Source organism: Juglans microcarpa x Juglans regia, chromosome 2D (assembly GCF_004785595.1).
Source record: "Juglans microcarpa x Juglans regia isolate MS1-56 chromosome 2D, Jm3101_v1.0, whole genome shotgun sequence".
Lineage (NCBI taxonomy): Eukaryota > Viridiplantae > Streptophyta > Magnoliopsida > Fagales > Juglandaceae > Juglans > Juglans microcarpa x Juglans regia.
The window spans coordinates 3,403,001-3,421,983 of NC_054596.1; the positions used below are offsets into that span (position 1 = coordinate 3,403,001).

Here is an 18,983-nt window from a genome sequence, read left to right on the forward strand (position 1 = left end):
AGGGTTATTGACGTTCTGTAATTAGTCATAACGTACCATCACAATTACCACATTTTGCGAAGATTTCAACATTGTTCTCCACTCATTTGGTCTCTATGTACGTATGAATGTAGAGAAGTGCTAGCTACCTATACAAAGAAATTAGATAAAAATAAATCTACAAACTAATATAGTTTCATGAGATCCGTTAAATTTATTTTACAATAAAAGTAACTTTATAATTTGACGTACCATATCAAGTCACATAAGTTTGTGAGTTTACTTTTGTGTAATTTCTTATATCTAAAATATTTTCCATGTATTATATATGCATTTGTGCGCGCGCGTGTTTATATATAAATTTTCATTATTTATATATTTTTGAAATCATGAAGAGGAAGTGTGATGATGGTGAATTAGGGAACAGTACTGGGGCGAATACACATCATTGTGTCTGTACTCCATGGTTTAGGAGACAATGATCATGGAGGTGATGAAATAGAAACTGATTCAAGATGTTATCTGCTAGCTCCTCTGCAATATGTATACGTATGCTTCTGTTTAGGTAGCCGATGCTTTTGAATTAATTTGGCACAAAGGCAAGCATCCCTGCCTAAAGTTTTTAGAATTTTGGCTTGACTTTTGCATTTTTGCCTTTTGAATCTGACATAGATATTTGACTTTTGAGTGCAGCCATTAGGTGAAAAATCAAAAAAGTGCTTTACAAGATCTACACTGTGATAGCCAATAAGATGAAGGATTGGACAAAAAATACGATTATTGCATTGACTTTAGGAATGTAAAAGTGCTTTACGATCATGAATTACGTGTCAGATTTCCAGGATGAACCGACGTACGTACAAACAAGAGAAACGTCATCTCTACCTCCATTATTTTTACAATTTTTAGTAATTTATTTCATTTAATTATTATAATTTTTTTAAATTTATATATAAAATAAAATAAATAATTTAATTTTTTAAAATTTTAAAATAAAAATAATATTAAAAAAATATATTTTAATAATATTTTATATAACTTTTAATTTTAATTTCAACTTATCTTATTTGTAAAAATATAGGAGATAAACATTACATTGTGAGATTAGGAGCACTGTATTTTTTAACAAAGTTGACAAGTTTTCGCTTTGTTATCAGATGTGCAAAATATATGATCCAAAAAACAAAGCAACATCAAAATGGTCATCAAGCAATCTGATCTGCATTTAAGATCAACGGAGAAGTCCATGTCTCTTTGCATTAACAAGCCACACTTCTCATAGACGGTCACAACCAAAAAAGTAAAAACAAATAATGGCAGTAGAACTTGCGTTGAAGATGCATTAAGCTTGGATATGAAGAAATATAACAGAAATATTTTAATTATAAAAAGATAATAATTTTATAAATTGATGTGATTTGATGTAGTACGTTAAATTATATAATTAATTTTATTGTAGAGTAGATTTAACGTATCATTAAAAAATTATATTAATTTATGAGTTTACTGTTATAGAATCACTTTATAGCTATAACAGTTTGTAAATAAAGAAAGAAAATCCATTAAAAATAGTCTTAAAATCAAGGGGAAAAAACCCACAAAAAATTAAACGAACTTTTGGAATAACATCCCATGAGCATGAGATGCTAAAGAGTATAGATCTACCACCCACTTTGAATTAGAAATCTTCCTGTTCGACGAGATGGGTATTGTTTCATCACAAGCTAGTACACAGGATGTAGATGGGAAAAGGGAGAGAGAATAAAGATCTTAAAAAGACGCCATCCACATTGAGTTGTAAATTGATAACAGATTTGTCAAACATTGGGTGGTGGCCTGGTGGGTGAATTTACACCTGTATGCTTCGACCCAAAAACAAAAAGAGAGAGAGAAGTAATCGGAGAGGTACGTAGCACCAGGTGTCACTCAGACCTTCAAATCATGCAGTTGGGAAGTTAGTCAAAGAAGAGGTCCCAACAAGACGGTGGGTTGTAAAAACTTTTAAATATTCCAACACTAGCCCCCTAAAATTATTCCAATAGCATTAGCAACGGTGGAGGCAAATGTAAAAATAAAATTCTGCTAAAATCATATATTTTATATTTTATCTTTGTCATTTAAGAGAGCTCTTGAATTAAATTATTAATCAAAATAATAATAAAATATTATTTTTAAAATTTTTTTTTCATATTTTACAATTATACTGATCATATATTAATTAATAATTAAACTTTTAATTAAATTATTATTTTGCCTTTGTTAAGTAAGAAAGTGGGAAGAGAGAAAAAAATAATAAAATAAAATATAGAGGGCGAATAATAGATTTCTAAATATGTAACAATATTGTAGCTAGTAAGTAAAAAAATTGCATTTGGCTCATTCAATGTAGTAGATTTAATTGGATTGTTAGCTAAATATTAATTTGCATTGTGTTTGCTTATACTATTGCTAGTGCTCTAAGATTAAGTTTGAATAGTAAATTGAAATAAGATAAGTTGAAATAAAAGTTTAAAGTTAAATAAAATATTATTTTTTAATATTATTTGTATAATATTATTATTTTAGAATTTAAAAAAAATAAATTATTTATTAATTTTGTGTAAAAATTTATAAAAAATCATAATAATTAAATAAAAGAACGGTCGATAAACCGATAAAAAGTATTTTTCTGTACAACTCAGAACTCAAGATAAATGATTGCCCAAAAAAAAGAGAGAATTCAACATAAGTAAGTTTTGAACACGTGTTATGCGCTATAATTTTGAATTATTTTCCGTCTATCAACTCGTAGGCGGCATTTTAAGGTACCAACTACGTACGCTTTTAGCCTTTTCCCAAACATTTTCCTTTTCCTTGCGTTCAAGATTCGGATTACGCTTTCTCCTTTAAAGGTTTCTCGATTAGAAAAGGAAAAATCAGTGCTCGGCGCTCGCTGAAGCTATTTTTTATTAGTTTATCTAATAATATTATTCATATAATATAATTCAAAGTAAAATCAGGAGTGAATATAAATAAATTTCGTAAAGAGGAATTAATGATGATAAATTATCTACGATGTAGACCTCCACCTCCTCCATAAAAAGAGCACAAAACGCTTAAAAGTAACATAAATGTTAAACCTCTCGAAAGTGTATTTTGAATTTTTTTTTAATTTAATAATTAAGAAAATATTTTTTAATGATGTTATAAATTTTTTATTTTTTAAAAAATATTTATAATGATTAAAAGAATAAAGAAAAAAAAAGATGAAATATACTTTTTCAGACACACATACAGGACAAATTTTCGGTAGATGTAGTTCTAAAAGTAATGATGTACAAGGAAAAGGGGAAACAACATAGAACTTGACGAGAGAAGAAGTAGAAGCCAACCCCATGTGAGCTGTTCATTTCGACTTCATAATTTCGCTTCCATAGCCAGTAAGCTTATTGTTGCTGATCTGCGGATTACGAAGCCGCATGATCTTCACGATAAACACAATGAATTTCGAGCATTGTTTGCTCCCAAGCTGCAAAAATCTAACGTGGGTCTTCTTCTTCTTCACCTTCTTCTTGCTGTTCTCTCTCTCCCTCTCCGATCCCCGGATATCTCAGTCCGGACTCTACTGTGGCGCCTTCAAGTCCCCACCAGTCACCAACTTCATCCCTACCTTTGTCAAAGAAATGGAGAGCCTATCCCAGCTCATCACCACCAAACACTGGGGCACCCACTTTGTCAACTTCACTCCGCCCATGTACGGCCTAGCTCAATGCTTCCAAGACCTTTCCCACACTGACTGCCTCCTTTGCTATGCGGCAAGCCGCACCAATCTTCCTCGCTGCCTTCCCTCCATCTCAGCTCGCATTTACCTCGATGGCTGCTTCCTGCGCTACGATAACTACAGCTTCTACCATGAAGCTACCGACCCTTTCATCGACACTGTGAACTGTAGCTCAAAAAATGGTATGGTGGGGGATGGAGTCGCTAGGTTCGAGTTTGTTAGGACTGTTGGGTTTGTGATTGGGAACGTTACGAGGGCTGCCGTGGCAAACAAAGGGTTTAGCTTGGCCGAAGTGGATGGAGTGTTTGCGTTGGCGCAGTGTTGGAAGAGTGTTGGGAGCGAGGGATGCAGAGAGTGCTTGGAGAAGGCGGGGAAGACGGTGAGAAGGTGCGCGCCTAGGAGGGAAGGGAGAGCGCTGAATGCTGGGTGTTATTTGAGGTATTCGACTGAGAAGTTTTACAATGATAAGGGAGAAGCAGAGAATGGTGCTCACGGTAATTTCCTTTTCGTTCTTTTTGGAAGTTGTGATTTATTAGAGTTTGTGGAGTGAATCAGAATAAAATTGTGAATAAAGATTGAGTTTTTGTTTGTGTTGCGCGAGAGTATATCTAGACACCCGTAATAGTTACGGGGGATCTGAGTTATATAAGCTATTATGGGAGTCCCGATCGAGACCAGTTCTTCTGGGTAATAATCCGGGGTATTTGATTACGTCCCCTCCCCAATTTGTAGTGCTTTTCACTTTAACCTTTCTGGGAACTGAAAGTGATTATCTAAGCAACTTCCAAAAGTGATTATCTAACCCCTTCTGGGAACTGAAAGTGATTAACCTTTCGTGAAGACCGAAGTTTTTGAATGTGATTATCTAAGCAACCCAGCGTGGAACGTGCTTGATTAGTCTCACTTGAGTAGATATTTTAATTTCTTGGGTCTCAAATGGTTACGCCGAGAAGGGGTTCGGACTGAAAGGTTTCTGTTCTTTTCCATCAATTTATCAGCAGCCAAATTGAAAGTTTGGGTTTCGTTTCTTTACTGTCTACTCCTTACTCCGGCAGTTTCATTGCCTTCTTTTTTTTTTTCGAACTTCCTCAATTTATGTCATTTTCTCCGATGTATGGTGCTATTTGATATTCTCTGAAAAGTTGATAATGTTGTTGACTAATTGCTTCCTCTCTGTGTTTGATGGTATCCAGGGTCTTCTCGAACAGGAGTCATCGTAGCCATTGTTTTATCGGCAGCAGCCTTCTTAATGCTTTTTCTGTTTGTCACATATGCAGGCTATGCAAGATTATTACGGATCAATGAAGGTGAGATGTTGTCATGATTGAAACAAGAACCATGGTGGTTTCTCATGCATTACAATAGCTTCTATAGGGACTTATAATGCACTAGTTTTCTAAATCGTTACTCTTTTCTTGTGTTTCAGAGCGCAGCAGTCTGGGAAAAATCTCGACTAGTATTAACAAGTGTGATTGGAACTTCAAGTATGAAACTCTTGAGAAGGCAACAGACTACTTTAATCCCTCGAAGAAAATAGGTCAAGGAGGAGCTGGTTCTGTATACAAGGGGACTCTTCCAAATGGGAAAACCGTTGCTGTTAAGAGATTGATATTCAATACCAGGCAATGGGTGGATGAATTTTTCAATGAAGTAAATTTAATCACTGGAGTTCATCACAAGAATCTTGTGAAACTTTTGGGTTGCAGCATTGAAGGCCCTGAGAGCCTCCTGGTTTATGAGTATGCGCCGAACAGGGGTCTCGATCAGTTCATTTTTGGTAATTTTCCCCTCTTTATAGTCCTGAGATTGGCGTTCCATACTGTTAAATTGGGTATACCCTGACCTTGGGGGAAAACAATGTTTGGACATGAATATGCTTGTTACACAGCTGGATTTAAGTCATTCCTGAATTTGTAACATATATTTTGCAATTTAAAACATAGAAGCTGAGAAATGGGGGTGGGGGGAGTAGGACTGCGATTTCACAGTGGTGATCATCTCTATGACTCTACCTCCTTTGCAGATAAGAATAAAGCCCAGATTCTAAATTGGAAGCAGCGATTTGATATCATTGTTGGAACAGCTGAAGGGCTTGCATATCTTCATGGAGGTACTAAAGTAAGGATAATTCACAGGGATATAAAAAGCAGCAATGTTCTACTGGATGAAAATCTCACTCCAAAAATCGCCGACTTTGGCCTTGCTCGATGTTTTGCCCCTGATCAAACTCATCTTAGTACTGGCGTTGCTGGGACACTGTAAGTATAAGGTTATTTTAGTTTGGTGTTTCAGTTCCTTCGTCTAGGATCATGCTTTTATGCTGAAATTTATTAATGTTCAAGCATTACACGATTTTGTAATTTATAATATCAGATTTATTTATTGAACATAATATGCTAGTGTATTATTATTATTATTATCATCATCAGTATATCTCTCACATGTTTTTCTTTACACCGTGAAGGCATGCATTCCCTGATTCAAATGTCTTTTCCATTGCAGTCGAGGTCAATTCTTGTACACATACATTCATACATACATACCTATATATATATATAGAGAGAGAGAGAGAGGAAAGAAATACAGCATTGTTTCAACCTGTTACAACTGTTACTTGTCAATGGTTTCCCACCTTACTGTCCCTGAACAACATTCCTTGCCTCAATTGTCTTCTCCTTTCTAAACTTGCTTATCTTTTGGTGGAACAGAGGTTACATGGCTCCTGAGTATCTTGTTCGAGGACAACTCACAGAGAAAGCAGATGTTTTTAGTTTTGGAGTGCTGGTCCTTGAGATTGTAAGCGGTAGGAGGAATAATGCCTTCATTGAGGACTCTGGTTCTCTTCTACAAACAGTAAGACTTGCATCCGTGTCCGCGTTATATATTCATTCTCCACATAGAGCTAAAGAAGATGAGGTCCATTCTATCTCTTAAGCTGTTTGCTTGTGTTGGTATATTCCATTTTTATCTCAGGTATGGAAACTCTACAGAGCAAATAAATTGGCTGAAGCTGTTGACCCTCGCCTGAGAGATAAATTTCCTGTAAAAGAGGTATCGGATGTGCTTCAAATTGGGCTTTTGTGCGCACAAGCTTCAGTTGCTTTGAGACCATCAATGGAGGAGGTAATTCAGTTACTAACTAATGGACAATGTGAGATTCCTATACCAAACCAACCTCCTTTCCTGAGTGCCAATGTGCTAGAGTCAACCAGCTCCATGAAGTCCTATAACATGAACAGCTTAGAGTCACATGCGGCAACGAAGATTGAGGCATCCTACACTTCGGAGTCCTCTAGTATCGACAGTTCAGATGGGCTATCGAAGTCCTGCAGAAGTAAATCCGAGCGAAATTTCTAATGAAAATGCTAATGTAAGTACAGCAATGCGAAATGATCAAACTCACTTCTGTAAGTTGAAGTCTTGCTTGATTCTATACAGCAAAGCACCCTCTAAGCAACAAGGCTATGATCAATCACCTGGCGCTTACATTGAACCTCGAGGGGCTTTATGAGCAAACTCAAGAGTAAGGAGATGCTACAGATGGTATAGTTGTTTGCTAATTTGGAACTTCAATAGTAAAGAGCCAAGCAAGTTCAGGTCATTTATTTTTTGTGGTTATTTTTGTATTCAGGGTGGAACAAGTTCAGGGAGTTTGCTAACATAATTTTGCTCTCTGGCCTTCTTCCAACACTCGAATGCTTGATTCACAAGCCTCAAAAGTTGAACAAGCAGGGTAGTTTCTTGTACCCCACTTGCTCAATGCATACACAAGTTGACATGTCGGTTTGTTTCAATACATAAAAACCTAAATATATTGCTTTCGTTTGTCCTGTATTGGTCACTTTTTTCATTGGGGTGAAATATATCACTCTCTACTTTCGGAATCTAAAACGTATTTGATGTTCATGTTAAGAGCCCATCCAGAATTAAATAGTGCAGCATACGGTAGGTAGGTAGGTAGGGACAAATCATTCATGGAACCGGGCAGGGACATGCCAGTATCAGTTAGCAATGCGATTCATTCATGTGGACATGGGACGTACAGGTGGTGCTGATTTGATGGGGGGCTTAAATATCTGCCGCAAATGTGGTCCCTGTCGTTCATGTTATCGGTCGGGTCCATCAGTTAGTGGACGTGGCTAAAACTTACTTTACTCGGGCCCTAGCATTTAGATGATATTGAACTGCAAGAAGACATAGAAAACGAAGAAAGCAAATGATTCCAACCTCACATCAATTAGTTATAACAAACAGATAAACAGCATATGCATAGCTTCTTCTAATGATAGGAGGGAAGGAGGGGTCGAGAAAAGTACATAATGGAGAATTAAGAGAGACCCTTTTGTCCTTTACGATCCGAAACAAAGTGGAATCCACCCATTTCATGCTCTGTTGCTCTTTTACATGTCATGACGCCCTTCCCTTCATTTTATGCACAACTCGAGTGACAAAGTATGTAATAGACAACTCAGCTTCCACCACAATGCTGATTTCTTCGTTGATCTTCATCGGATATTCCCGATGCTGCGTTTTCCAAAGGAAGCCAGCCATGAGGCCACCGGCTTTTCCCTTGGAAGATCTCTTCAATCAAGCCAGGACCACGAGGTGCTTGGTGAAGTCAGAGCAAAGCAAGATTAATTTTCCCGATTCCCTTTGTTAATGTAAAAATTATTATATAGTAACAATGGATTTTATATGGGTTGGCTAAGCATCCAGGATTTTATAAGTTTTCCTTTCATAACCAAAATCTATTCATTATTTTTACTTCTTTTATTGGATTTTTAAATAAATAATGAAAAATATTATCTGTACTTACAATTTTATTTACATAACTATACGTGTTTATGTGTCAGTTACAGAAAATTGTAAAAATTTTAAAACTTGAAATTTAAAATCTAAATTGAAACAAAATACTGATAAAATAAATGAGACTACTTTTCAATATATATAATATTTGTGCTTACTTGCAGTCCTACTCAAATAATTATTCGGGTATGTTTTGTTCGAAGACTTCCCATCTAAATGTGTTTGGGATGTGTACCGTCTGAAATTTTCTCCTTAATTCGCGTTGGAATAGACTCATGCAAGCGAAAGTGAGCAAATCCAAATTATAGTAGTACTACTCCCAAGAGTGAGGTTGCTAATTGCTATAATAGTTGTAGACTTGTAGTAAATGTCTCGAGCCTAGAGGGCGTGGCGTGGCGTCGGTTCGAACAAGATGTCTGATTCACAAAAAATTTGACACCAGATCATATTTCAAATGTTGATCATTGACCATATGAATTATCGGATCGGGTTCTGGAAAATATACGTACCATCTCTAGTTAGAAACTGATGCGATTGAATCAAATTTAAATGGCTCTAATCGCACGATCCTTTAATTCCCTGGCGAAAGAAGTATCAGTGGAGAAATGAAAAGACACTCTTAAACCCAAGATATGAATCTGCTTCTCTGGTTTCGCTAGCTGTTTCCGACGAGCAGAACTGCCTTCTGGGTTCACTTGGAGAACACTGCTGTTTTTTAGACTCTCTTGGAGAGTGTTGCTGCTTCCTGCTACTTTTCGTGGAGCTCACTGGGTCTGCTATCTGCTCATTGTTCTTCAACATAGAAATATCAAAAGATAGCATTTTAATAGATGATAGATCACCATTGGTGCTTGAAGCTCTGGGAGGAATATTCAGTAACCCAAATGTGCCAGATGAGCTTCCAGGAAATAAATTGTGTTTGACTTTTGCGCTTTCCTTGGAAACGCATGCATCTTTTTCCACCTCCCTGGGTTCAAAATCTGAAATGACTACTGTATCTTTCAAGACTTCATCTGAATTCATATCCTTCAATGTTTCAGAAGCAGCACTACCGAACTCACCTCGACCCTCGGAGTGTTCCTGCGGCCAGAGTGACGGTTCAGAAATTATGGTCTTTGATTTATTGATCACTGGAAAATTCTTAGATTTTTTCGATATGTGATCAAATATCGACTGCTCATTTAAAGTCTTGAATGTCCCCTGTTCAGGTTCTGAAGGAACCCAACCTTCGATCGCGGCACCCAAGCTTCTGGCAGTAACTTGGGGCTTTGGAGTTATACATTTGTTAGTACTAATTCCATCATGTTCTACCTCTCTGGATTCTGAAGATGGATTGGCCACGCCCTGTCGTGGAATCTTGTTTCTGCCTGTCTCCTCCAGAACTTCTACTTCTCTGTGGAGTTCAAGCAGCTGCCCGATCGTGCGTTTTCTTGTAAGAGGCAGGGCCTCTGATGATGGAGAACAGGCATTAATTGATGCAGCCAAGACAGGAAACTTTTTGGCCTTTTCGCGAATATGGTCAAATACTGTTTGTTCAGTGATGATTTTGCATTCGTCTTCTTGAAGTTCAACATCAGTCTCACCTGCAGTGATATATATGATTGGTAGACGTGGTAACTGAAAGGGAAGAAAGATGGTACACCTTAACAAACGTCTAGGATTTTTCTTTTCCTTTTGGTGGTATACCTTCTCCCATCTCTTCATCTATGAGGTTGAAACTGGGCCTGGAACAAAAAAATACCAGTGGTATCTATTAACGGTCAAATCTGCATGACCCGGCAATGAGATCCAAAAAACAGTTCACAGGATACTTACATGAAATCATTTTCCCTTTTAGAGTTGGCGGAATTATGAAGCTGTTTGGCTGAAACTCCAGATGTAGTTTCATCGTCATCTATGACACACACATCCTCCGTTGGAAGAAAAGTGGAAGTCTGCTTATTTCTCTGTTTGCGATTCAGGCTTATATTGCTCTCTTTCATCAATAGAAGTTTTTGGCGTAGATCAATGCCAACTGCATGAATATTGTACAAAATGAATAGAGACACAGTCGTGAAAAAATGTTGCACATATCATCGCAGGGGCCTTACTGTATTCTTCAAAAATAAGATCAGCCTTAATAGTCAGCTTTCCCTGGGGGTTTGACAGCAGAATTGTCGCACTATATGGGCTGCAATTAAATATCAGAATATGGCAGTGCATAACATGGGTATTTGACTAAACACTCTCCCTGACAGAAATCGGAAAGGTAATTCTTCCATTGAACTGTAACTCAAGCTACAATATGCACCCTCAAACAATAAAAAGGACCATTCACCTTCAAACCATCAAAAGGTTGCAATATGCAAAGATCTAATCGTCAAGTCTGTGTCATGTTACCTATTTCTCGTTTATCGTAACGACTAGAGTTGGACAAGATGTTACTGTTAGTTTTGACAGTTTAAAGATGCAATATATTCTGATATTTGGGGTGCAAAGTGCAAAATGTTGTTAGTTGGAGGGAGAAAGGTATATTCCACTTTTAATGGCTTTATCCTTCTTCATTATTACGCAACAGTATCGAGACTTTGTAAGTTTAAATAGTAACAGTTGCTGTTAACATTATAACAATTGCAGTTTTACCAGTTTAAAACGTTCAATATCCTGATGAAAATTAAAAGAAATCTAAAAATTCAGGTCAATAATTGCTTTCCTAGGTCTCCATATCTCAAACCTTGGGTCCATGTAGAATATTTCATTAATACAAAAATTTTACGTAGAACTGATACCTTATAGGAATGCTTCAACATGTTACTGAGTTATTAAACAAATAAGTGAACCACGAGTTTACGTTTCCATACCTGGGGAACTCTTCCACTCTGTTGCAACAATAAAGATAAAGAGTTAATAATAGGTGGATGGCTGAGGAACAAGAGGTAGAATAGAGAGCTAACCATAATACCAAGAGGTCACTATGTAGAACAGCCAAATCTGTATAGGCAATCAAAAAGTTTCAAGCCAAAGGAAATGGCTGTAAGTGTGACGTCAGAATTTGCTTTAGTAGACACCCCTTGGTACTATGCTTGCACTACCATCCAAATTTTTCTAGTGATTGAATGCAGAGAAAAAAAAACGACTACCACCTTATTTTCTCATGAAAGAGAATTAAGTTGTCCTCTTCTGAACCTATAATCTGCAGATATGAGTCCATAAATAGCACATTTGTGTTGCATTACAACCAACATTTGTGAATATCATGCCTTATAAGATTCCAGATATCATACCATGTCAGCATAATGCCGTTTTGTTGATTGCAATGATTGTGTTGGCCTAGTCAATGTTACTACCAGCTTGGACTTTCCCTGTCTGGGGCACTTGATATCTTCAATCTTCATATCAACTTTTGGAGGTAGTGAAAGTAAAGAATCCTTAATATGGTTCCCAAATGGGAATTTTCGACCAGTGACTATCTCTATCCTTCTTGGATCAGCTGTAGCTAGTGTCTCAAATGATTTAATTCCCATTGAATGTAGAGCCTGAAAATAGCATTAGGAGGGAAGTGCAGAAAGAAGATATTTTACTAGCCCAGATTTTGAAAGCAATATGTAACCAGATATAATAAAAGAAGTTAATAGAGAAAACCTTTGCAGTCACCATTCCAATGCCTGGCAATTGTTTCAGCAAGTATGGACTATCATCCCAAAGTTTTTGATTAAATGATTTTGCTGAAACTGTTGAATTCAAGGCTCCTTTATAATTCTTCTTGTGAATGAAATACTCTTTCATGCACTTAGCAATTCTACACCCATTTGAACATATAGAATTTGTATCCTATGGCACAGAGACCAAATCTGTAATCTCATATATAAAGTATCTAGAACATCTGAATACAACATTATTTATGAGGAAATGAAACCTGGGTCAAGGATAAATCATGGACTGAAGGATCGCCAGTCAAGCAATCATTTGCCAAAACAAATATTTTTTCTTCTCTAGTTTGAATACGCTTTTTCCGTTTTCCTTTATCGCCAAGGATGTGAAATCGAAGTCTGCCATCTTTATCAGTGTTGATGTCATTTAGAAGTTTCTTCTCATTGCGTCTGAGCTGTATCCCTTCACATTTCAGCAAATAAAAAAATCACTACTTCAATGGATTTCTCATGTACCAAAGGATAGATGATCATTTACATGATATAATACTTACAAGCAATCTCCTCAGCACGGCATATGATATGAAGTACATCTTCTAAACTGCAGTTCACAGGGGCCTGCATAATGTGCTTCATCGTTTCAAATTTCAAATAGTACTTTGTCATCAGCTTTCCAGGCTCTAAAGAAAAAATACGAAAAGGTTACAAACTGCAGTTTGTAGGGGTCTCCATATTGTGTTTTAAACTTTCATTCATAAAAATTACAAAAGATTGTTTATGGTATATGATACTGATACCTAGTGGCTTCAAGAGGAAACCATCTTCATCAGTCCAGATCATTTGATGTTGCGATAACTCATTAACTTTCTGAACACATATCTCTGATTAAAAGAACATTTATAAGCAAAGGAGAGAGGAAAAATCAAATATTAGACTGGTGCATGCTATCAGTACCTTGCATGTGCCTTTCTTTCTGTTCACTTGAAGTCCCTTGTTTAAGTAAATAATTCTTAGGATTCTGCTTTTGCATTAAAAGTTCCGAAAAATTATTTCGCTGAAAAGGAGTATCCAGATGATGTTTTGAAAGAGATCAGAGGCACATGCCTTTTTCATTCTAACATACAAATATGAGCACTTCATCCATTCAATTGCCCTTGTAATATCAGAGACAGTCAGTTGAACTATCTCAGCAGTTAAGTGCTCCGTCACACATGGAAGCAATCTGAAGTAAGAAGACAACAAGAGCTACCCGATTAGTGGATGCAATTTTTCAGAATATTCACTGCAGCCCAGGGCACAAAATCAATTATTAAATTCCACATACTGTGATTCCACCATTTCACATCCATTTAAAAGATTCTCATACAAATGGACCTGATATCATGTAAAAATTCATAAAACTTTAGTTAAGAACAGAAAGACACTTTGATCTAAAACAGGAGTGACTCAATAACTATGAAGAAATATATAGCCGGGGATTCATAAAGCAATATACTCATAGACACATCAGAGAAAGGGGAGAAAGGTTTGTCTCACAGTTTCTCTTCTTGTCATTATTATGACCATTCCTGTATCATCAAAAGGTGGCCGGCCTGCCCTTCCGCACATCTGCACACCAAGACAAGTGACTAGCTTCAAATTGTTTTTCACATTTAGCAATAACACAATGAATGCAGATATGCATGTCGGCAGGATTAAATTTGTCACTTAAGTCCAAGTAATGAATCATGTCAACCACACACACACACACACACACACACACATAGATATATATATATTTAAAGATCTCCTCTTCTTCCTTTTAGGCTAAATATGGTTAATATGAGGATGAAAGCAAAGTGTTTGCTTGTACACAGCGTGGTCCACTTGTTGAGGATATTGCACCTTCTCTCACGTTAGAGTTGAAAATAATCCTTCTTCCAGAGGTTGTACTTCTTACTAGCATAGAAAGTCCTCCAAGAAGGATGACCATGTACTGACTTGTGATTTTCTGCTCAGCCACCGAAAATTTTCTGGTCAAGTTGACCGAAGAAATTGAATTCAACATTGAAATCATGACTACCACATTGGCACAATAGTTTGAGGATTTTTTATGCAATGCAATTAAAAAATCAAGGTCAAGTAGTCTTGATGAAGCAGCTCCTGAAGCTATATCTTTTTAGATGCCATCTCCTAGGCTAATTTCTTTTCAGATATGACATTATTGTATAAACAAGTAATAAAACCACTTAAATGTGCACAAGAGTTTAGCAGTTATACAAATTTATCATGAAACATATACATGCCGTTTTTCCCCCATAAGGAGACTGATATTAATGCATTCATTCATTGGAAGGTGCTTATGACAAGTGCCACACCTGTAGAACTGTGGACCGGTCATATTCCATGTAAAGACCTTTTTCCTTGTTGCTGGAAAAATACAAGATTTGACGAATTAAACATGAAAAATTCATTAGGAATTTACAATGAAGCTTATGACTAAATAGTTGAACATACAAGTGTTGTGTTGATTTTATCACCACTGTATGTGCTGGTAGGTTGATCCCATGGGCAAGAGTATTTGTAGTGCATATAACTTGAATGTCTCCCTTAAGAAAAAGACTTTCAATGAGACTGCGATCCTTCAGGCAAAGCCCACCATTGTGATAACCAACTGCAACCATGCAATTTAGTACTTCGGAGTTTACTTAAGAACAACTTCAGGAACATAGTGATAATTCGAAGCTTCAGAGTACTCTATAGCAGAGTAAGTTTGCTCTATACCACCATAAATGATATAAGATTGCATTTGTTTGTCACTGCATGATAGAGATGCTTCCCTAAGCCTTTCCTGCTGCTCTTTGCTTTTAATGAATGGATTTGAATGACCAAAGGTCATTACTGTTTGAGACAGGCGCTGTGCCGCTTCTTGTGCCCCCTTTCTAGTTGAACAAAAAACTAGTGCCGAATGTCCTCTTGAATATTGCATGAGAATATCTGCAAATCATTTTTAACCATCTTTGCAGTTCTTTGATTCTTTGTTCAATAGTGTTAAAATCAAAGACAATACAGGAATATATTAAAAGAATAATCTATCAGAAAGTTAGTGCAGTGGTATCTACTTACCAAAAACATAGTTTTGAAGGCGCTGGATAACGAAACAAATACAATCATCAGAGGTAGGAGAAGCAATTTAGATTATGATTTTGGACTTTCATATTTCCAAATCAAGATAGGTCTTAGAACAGAATAAAAAAAAATGGTTTCATATTAATTATACCCTCAGTCAACAAAACACTTACCCTTTCAAATAGAAAGTCATTTTTGGCTGGTGTATATCCTGAAAAAAGATAGTTGCCAAAACATATCAAAACAATGAGGACTTTGATATATTTTACGCAATATGCTCCAGCACCTTCATTTGTATCATGGTCATACACAGCATATCATGCGATGCAAATTTAGGCAAATCCTTACTGTGCCCTAGATTTGGTTAAGAGTGAATTACAAGAACAGTAATAAACTGGGTGGAAAACTTAGTGGCCAGAAAAATAAAAGGAACCGTAAGATGAATTTTAGATATAAAGTTCAAGTTATATATATGTACCAAAAACTTTAGTGGTCAACTTTACAGGCCTCATTTCTTCTCCAAACCTGTCAAAACATGGAAGGCTAAATGAGATAAACTGCTGAAGCAATAAAGTATACTCATCAGAAACGGCTGGGGTACCTTTTGATTCCTTGAGCAGGAACCTGAAGCCATTCAGCTGCAGTAGGTTGTATCCATAGTATTGTTAAATTCTTTTAAACTTGTAGTTGTTTGAAGATGATAACATATTTTACTCTTAAAGATCGATATCAACTGCAGAATTTACCAAGGTCCTCGATGTTTGGAATTGTGGCAGACACAGCAAGGAATCGGACATCAGCAAGAGGACTTGATCTCATCTCAGGTTTGCAAGCAAGCATTTTTATTCTACTAACTATTGCCTCCAAAGTAGCTCCACGTGGATCATTCAACAGATGAACTTCATCAATAAGTAGTAGTGCTATATCTCCAAAAAAGCTCAAGCCACCATCTTTTATGCGATACCGAGTCACAGCATCAAATTTCTATTCAAAAGTAAAAGAACTTAATTTAGCCATCCTCCTACAGTATCAGTAAAAGAAAGATACAAGAATGCAAGCTGTATGATCAGAAACTTTAAATATGTAAATCTATGTACTTTCGTTTTATAGTTAATATGTACAAATGCATACAACTCTGCCGGGTCAAGTCAGCACTTGTACATAATTTTTTTTTAAGTAGACAAGCACTCTGTGTGCATTGAAGCTTGTATGTCCATGCAAAATGGGAATGCATGCTCACCTCAGGAGTGGTTAGAATGATATCGGCTTCATGTATATTCCTTGCGTTGTAGAATTCATTATCACCTGTCAACTCCAGGCAAGTTATCCCCCATGGCCCAAACTTCTCATTCCAATCACGGAGCTTCTCTTGAACTAAGGCCTTAGATGGGGCTATATAGACCTTCATAGCACAATAAAAAAAATAAAAAATCTAGGTAACATGAACATATTGCAACTGAGTGGAGATGTACATGAACTCCAAGCTTAATAACATGAACAACGTCAAATAGAAGAGTTTATCTTTTTTAATTGCAGTCATAAGATTACTGGTTAGGTATCAGTGCCAAAGTCATAAAATTGTTACACTTTTCTGCATCCATTGAAGATCTAAAATGATGTATTCCACAGTGTCCTTGCACCGGAGACTTACTGTTTTGAGGGTTCCCTTTAAATGGACGAACCTTCCCTCATTAGAGATGAACTTTGAGAGAAGCCTCAAAATGCAAAGCTCAAAAAGCACTGTTTTACCACTTCCAGTTGGTGCTGAAATAACCATGTTTGCATTGGAGTGGAAGCAAACAGGAAAGCATTCACTCTGCAGTGAATTGAAGTACCTGCATGTGTACAAAACAAAACTATAGTAACTACTACGTGGGTTAAAATGTGAAGTGCAGGAAGATAACAAACTTATGAAGACCATGAAAGCAACCATTTGAGATCATTCCACCTTCAAAATAATGTGTAAAACACACACGTGTCTACATATATGTGGGGACTGGGAGGGAGGGAGGGAGAGAGAGAGAGAGAATCTTTTATGCTGGAGATTTGCATTTATGTGTAGCTTTTACAAGTGAAAAGGATAAATTTGTTTCAGTAATTTTGGCCTGGTGATGACTAATGGTCAGTGGTTTATACACAGGATAATATAATTTAATGAAATACAAGCAGGAAAAATATCCAAATTTCAAATCTATAGATCAACCTCAGAAAACTTAGAATGTACCTGAAATTAAAAGCTGAACGAAAATGTGCAGGCAAATCTAACACAGACTTCAGTGTATATGAATCCATAATCCTGCTTGTTTCTAGAGAAGCTGAGAAAAACAAATAACCTGAAAACTAAAAACAGGATATATGTCATCAATTAATATATAATAAAGATAACAAAGTTAATATATTTATGAAACACAATGAGGATCCAACTGTTCAGGCACTTATCCAGATGGAGGGATTTCCATCATTATAGTGCTATACCTGAGTGTCAATGAAAAGCATGTTTGAAAGAAGCGTATTTTTCATTAAACAGATCATTTCCAGACTTTTCAATAACATAAAAAACTGAATCCTATCAAACAACTAGTCCTGCTAATACCTTTTACTATCAAAGAATCAAACAGAGTTTTTTTTTTTTTCAAATTTTTATCTACCACAAAAGAGCAACTAATTTCTGTAGCAAGGTGCTTTTAACTCTTAGATCCAATGGAAAACAATATTTCAACTTAAGCAGAAAACGAACATATCAGATCTCTTCCCATTCTTCTGAAGCTAAGAGTTGAAGAAAACTCACTCATCCATTCAACAAGCCAAACTCTGGAACCAAATATCATTCAAATCATTTCTCCTTTAACAACAATATCATTAAATATATACTTATTTCAAATATCTGAGCAAGATTTTGTGTGTCAACGGCACATCTTTTCAGCACTCAATGAAAAGCTGGTCGCCATTTTGATTATTTTTTAGAGGTGTTGGAAAATGGAAGCCAGTTCTCTGTGGGATTTTAGTTGATGACCAGAGAACAGAATTATGCTTTCATCATTCAAAATACACATGCTAAATTATCGCTGAGAACGGGAACCAGTTCTCAGGACATGTCCCACTTTGACTTAGTCATCTACACAAGATATCATTTAAGCTATGGTCCAAAAAATTAAAATGACAATCAGAAACAGAAGTCTCATAGAACGACTGAAACTTCTTCCTAATTTGATTGAGACTTTTCCCCTAGTTCTCAAATCTCGCTGTTTTTTATTATTATTATTATTATTGTGGCGAAGTCATATAATTTTTAAAATCTTGAAATGATCCGCATGAAACAATTGCAGCAACAGAACGATCCGTGCTCAATTTCTGAAGCCAAAAGAAAGACTAGCTCAGATTATAATATACAATCATAATAATTGAATTTTTTGTAAGAGAAAAACGAATCGAAATTGTCGGTTCTTCAATTCCAAAACCATCAAATAGAATTGATTACGCTTCCTCGTTCGCGCGCGCTGTTAAAGTGTGCGAGCGAGAGAGAGAGAGAGAGAGAGAGAGATAGGGGGATGAGAGGAGACCTTGGAGACCGAGAGGTTGAAGCCACAGGCTCGCAGTAGATAGGGTTTGGCACAGAAACGGCGGAAACAGAAGAAAGTTGAAACGGAGCCACTTATATAGTCGTGTAGAGGCTATTTTTGGCGGGAGAATTGGATCGGTAT

The 18,983-nt window shown here is 36.4% G+C and overlaps 2 protein-coding genes across 2 annotated transcripts; one reads left to right on the forward strand and one right to left on the reverse strand.

Moving 5' to 3' along the window:
- The first annotated feature begins 3,286 nt into the window (after positions 1–3,286).
- On the forward strand, positions 3,287–7,193 carry LOC121248981 (cysteine-rich receptor-like protein kinase 42). Its single transcript, XM_041147618.1, has 6 exons — positions 3,287–4,233; positions 4,933–5,046; positions 5,166–5,516; positions 5,763–5,997; positions 6,448–6,592; positions 6,713–7,193. Exons 1-6 carry the CDS (start codon positions 3,438–3,440, stop codon positions 7,094–7,096), a joined length of 2,025 nt encoding a protein of 674 aa, XP_041003552.1. The 5' UTR covers positions 3,287–3,437; the 3' UTR covers positions 7,097–7,193.
- Positions 7,194–8,075: 882 nt separating this feature from the next.
- On the reverse strand, positions 8,076–18,983 carry LOC121248985 (DExH-box ATP-dependent RNA helicase DExH17). The gene is made up of 27 exons (XM_041147622.1): positions 18,843–18,983; positions 17,507–17,597; positions 16,934–17,117; positions 16,523–16,684; positions 16,029–16,266; positions 15,884–15,920; positions 15,761–15,807; positions 15,456–15,493; positions 15,280–15,301; positions 14,938–15,150; positions 14,671–14,827; positions 14,532–14,583; positions 13,711–13,782; positions 13,499–13,548; positions 13,279–13,396; positions 13,129–13,192; positions 12,972–13,055; positions 12,729–12,854; positions 12,441–12,637; positions 12,167–12,355; positions 11,809–12,060; positions 11,668–11,717; positions 11,386–11,403; positions 10,636–10,715; positions 10,361–10,559; positions 10,232–10,269; positions 8,076–10,128 (listed from the first exon to the last, which is right to left on the reverse strand). The coding sequence occupies exons 2-27, from the start codon at positions 17,572–17,574 to the stop codon at positions 9,140–9,142; spliced, it is 3,744 nt and encodes a 1,247-aa protein (XP_041003556.1). The 5' UTR covers positions 17,575–17,597; positions 18,843–18,983; the 3' UTR covers positions 8,076–9,139.

What these genes read in the sequence shown, in the direction of transcription:
- LOC121248981 (XM_041147618.1), top strand. Translation starts at nt 3,438, where the DNA reads ATGATCTTCACGATAAACACAATGAATTTCGAGCATTGTTTGCTCCCA. An exon ending in ATTATTACGGATCAATGAAG is followed by an intron (nt 5,047 to 5,165) that starts GTGAGATGTTGT and finishes CTTGTGTTTCAG; the next exon opens with AGCGCAGCAGTCTGGGAAAA. An exon ending in ACTGGCGTTGCTGGGACACT is followed by an intron (nt 5,998 to 6,447) that starts GTAAGTATAAGG and finishes TTGGTGGAACAG; the next exon opens with AGGTTACATGGCTCCTGAGT.
- LOC121248985 (XM_041147622.1), bottom strand. Translation starts at nt 17,574, where the DNA reads ATGGATTCATATACACTGAAGTCTGTGTTAGATTTGCCTGCACATTTT. An exon ending in TCATTCTAACCACTCCTGAG is followed by an intron (nt 16,267 to 16,522) that starts GTGAGCATGCAT and finishes ACTTTTGAATAG; the next exon opens with AAATTTGATGCTGTGACTCG. An exon ending in ATGATTTATCCTTGACCCAG is followed by an intron (nt 12,356 to 12,440) that starts GTTTCATTTCCT and finishes TCTGTGCCATAG; the next exon opens with GATACAAATTCTATATGTTC.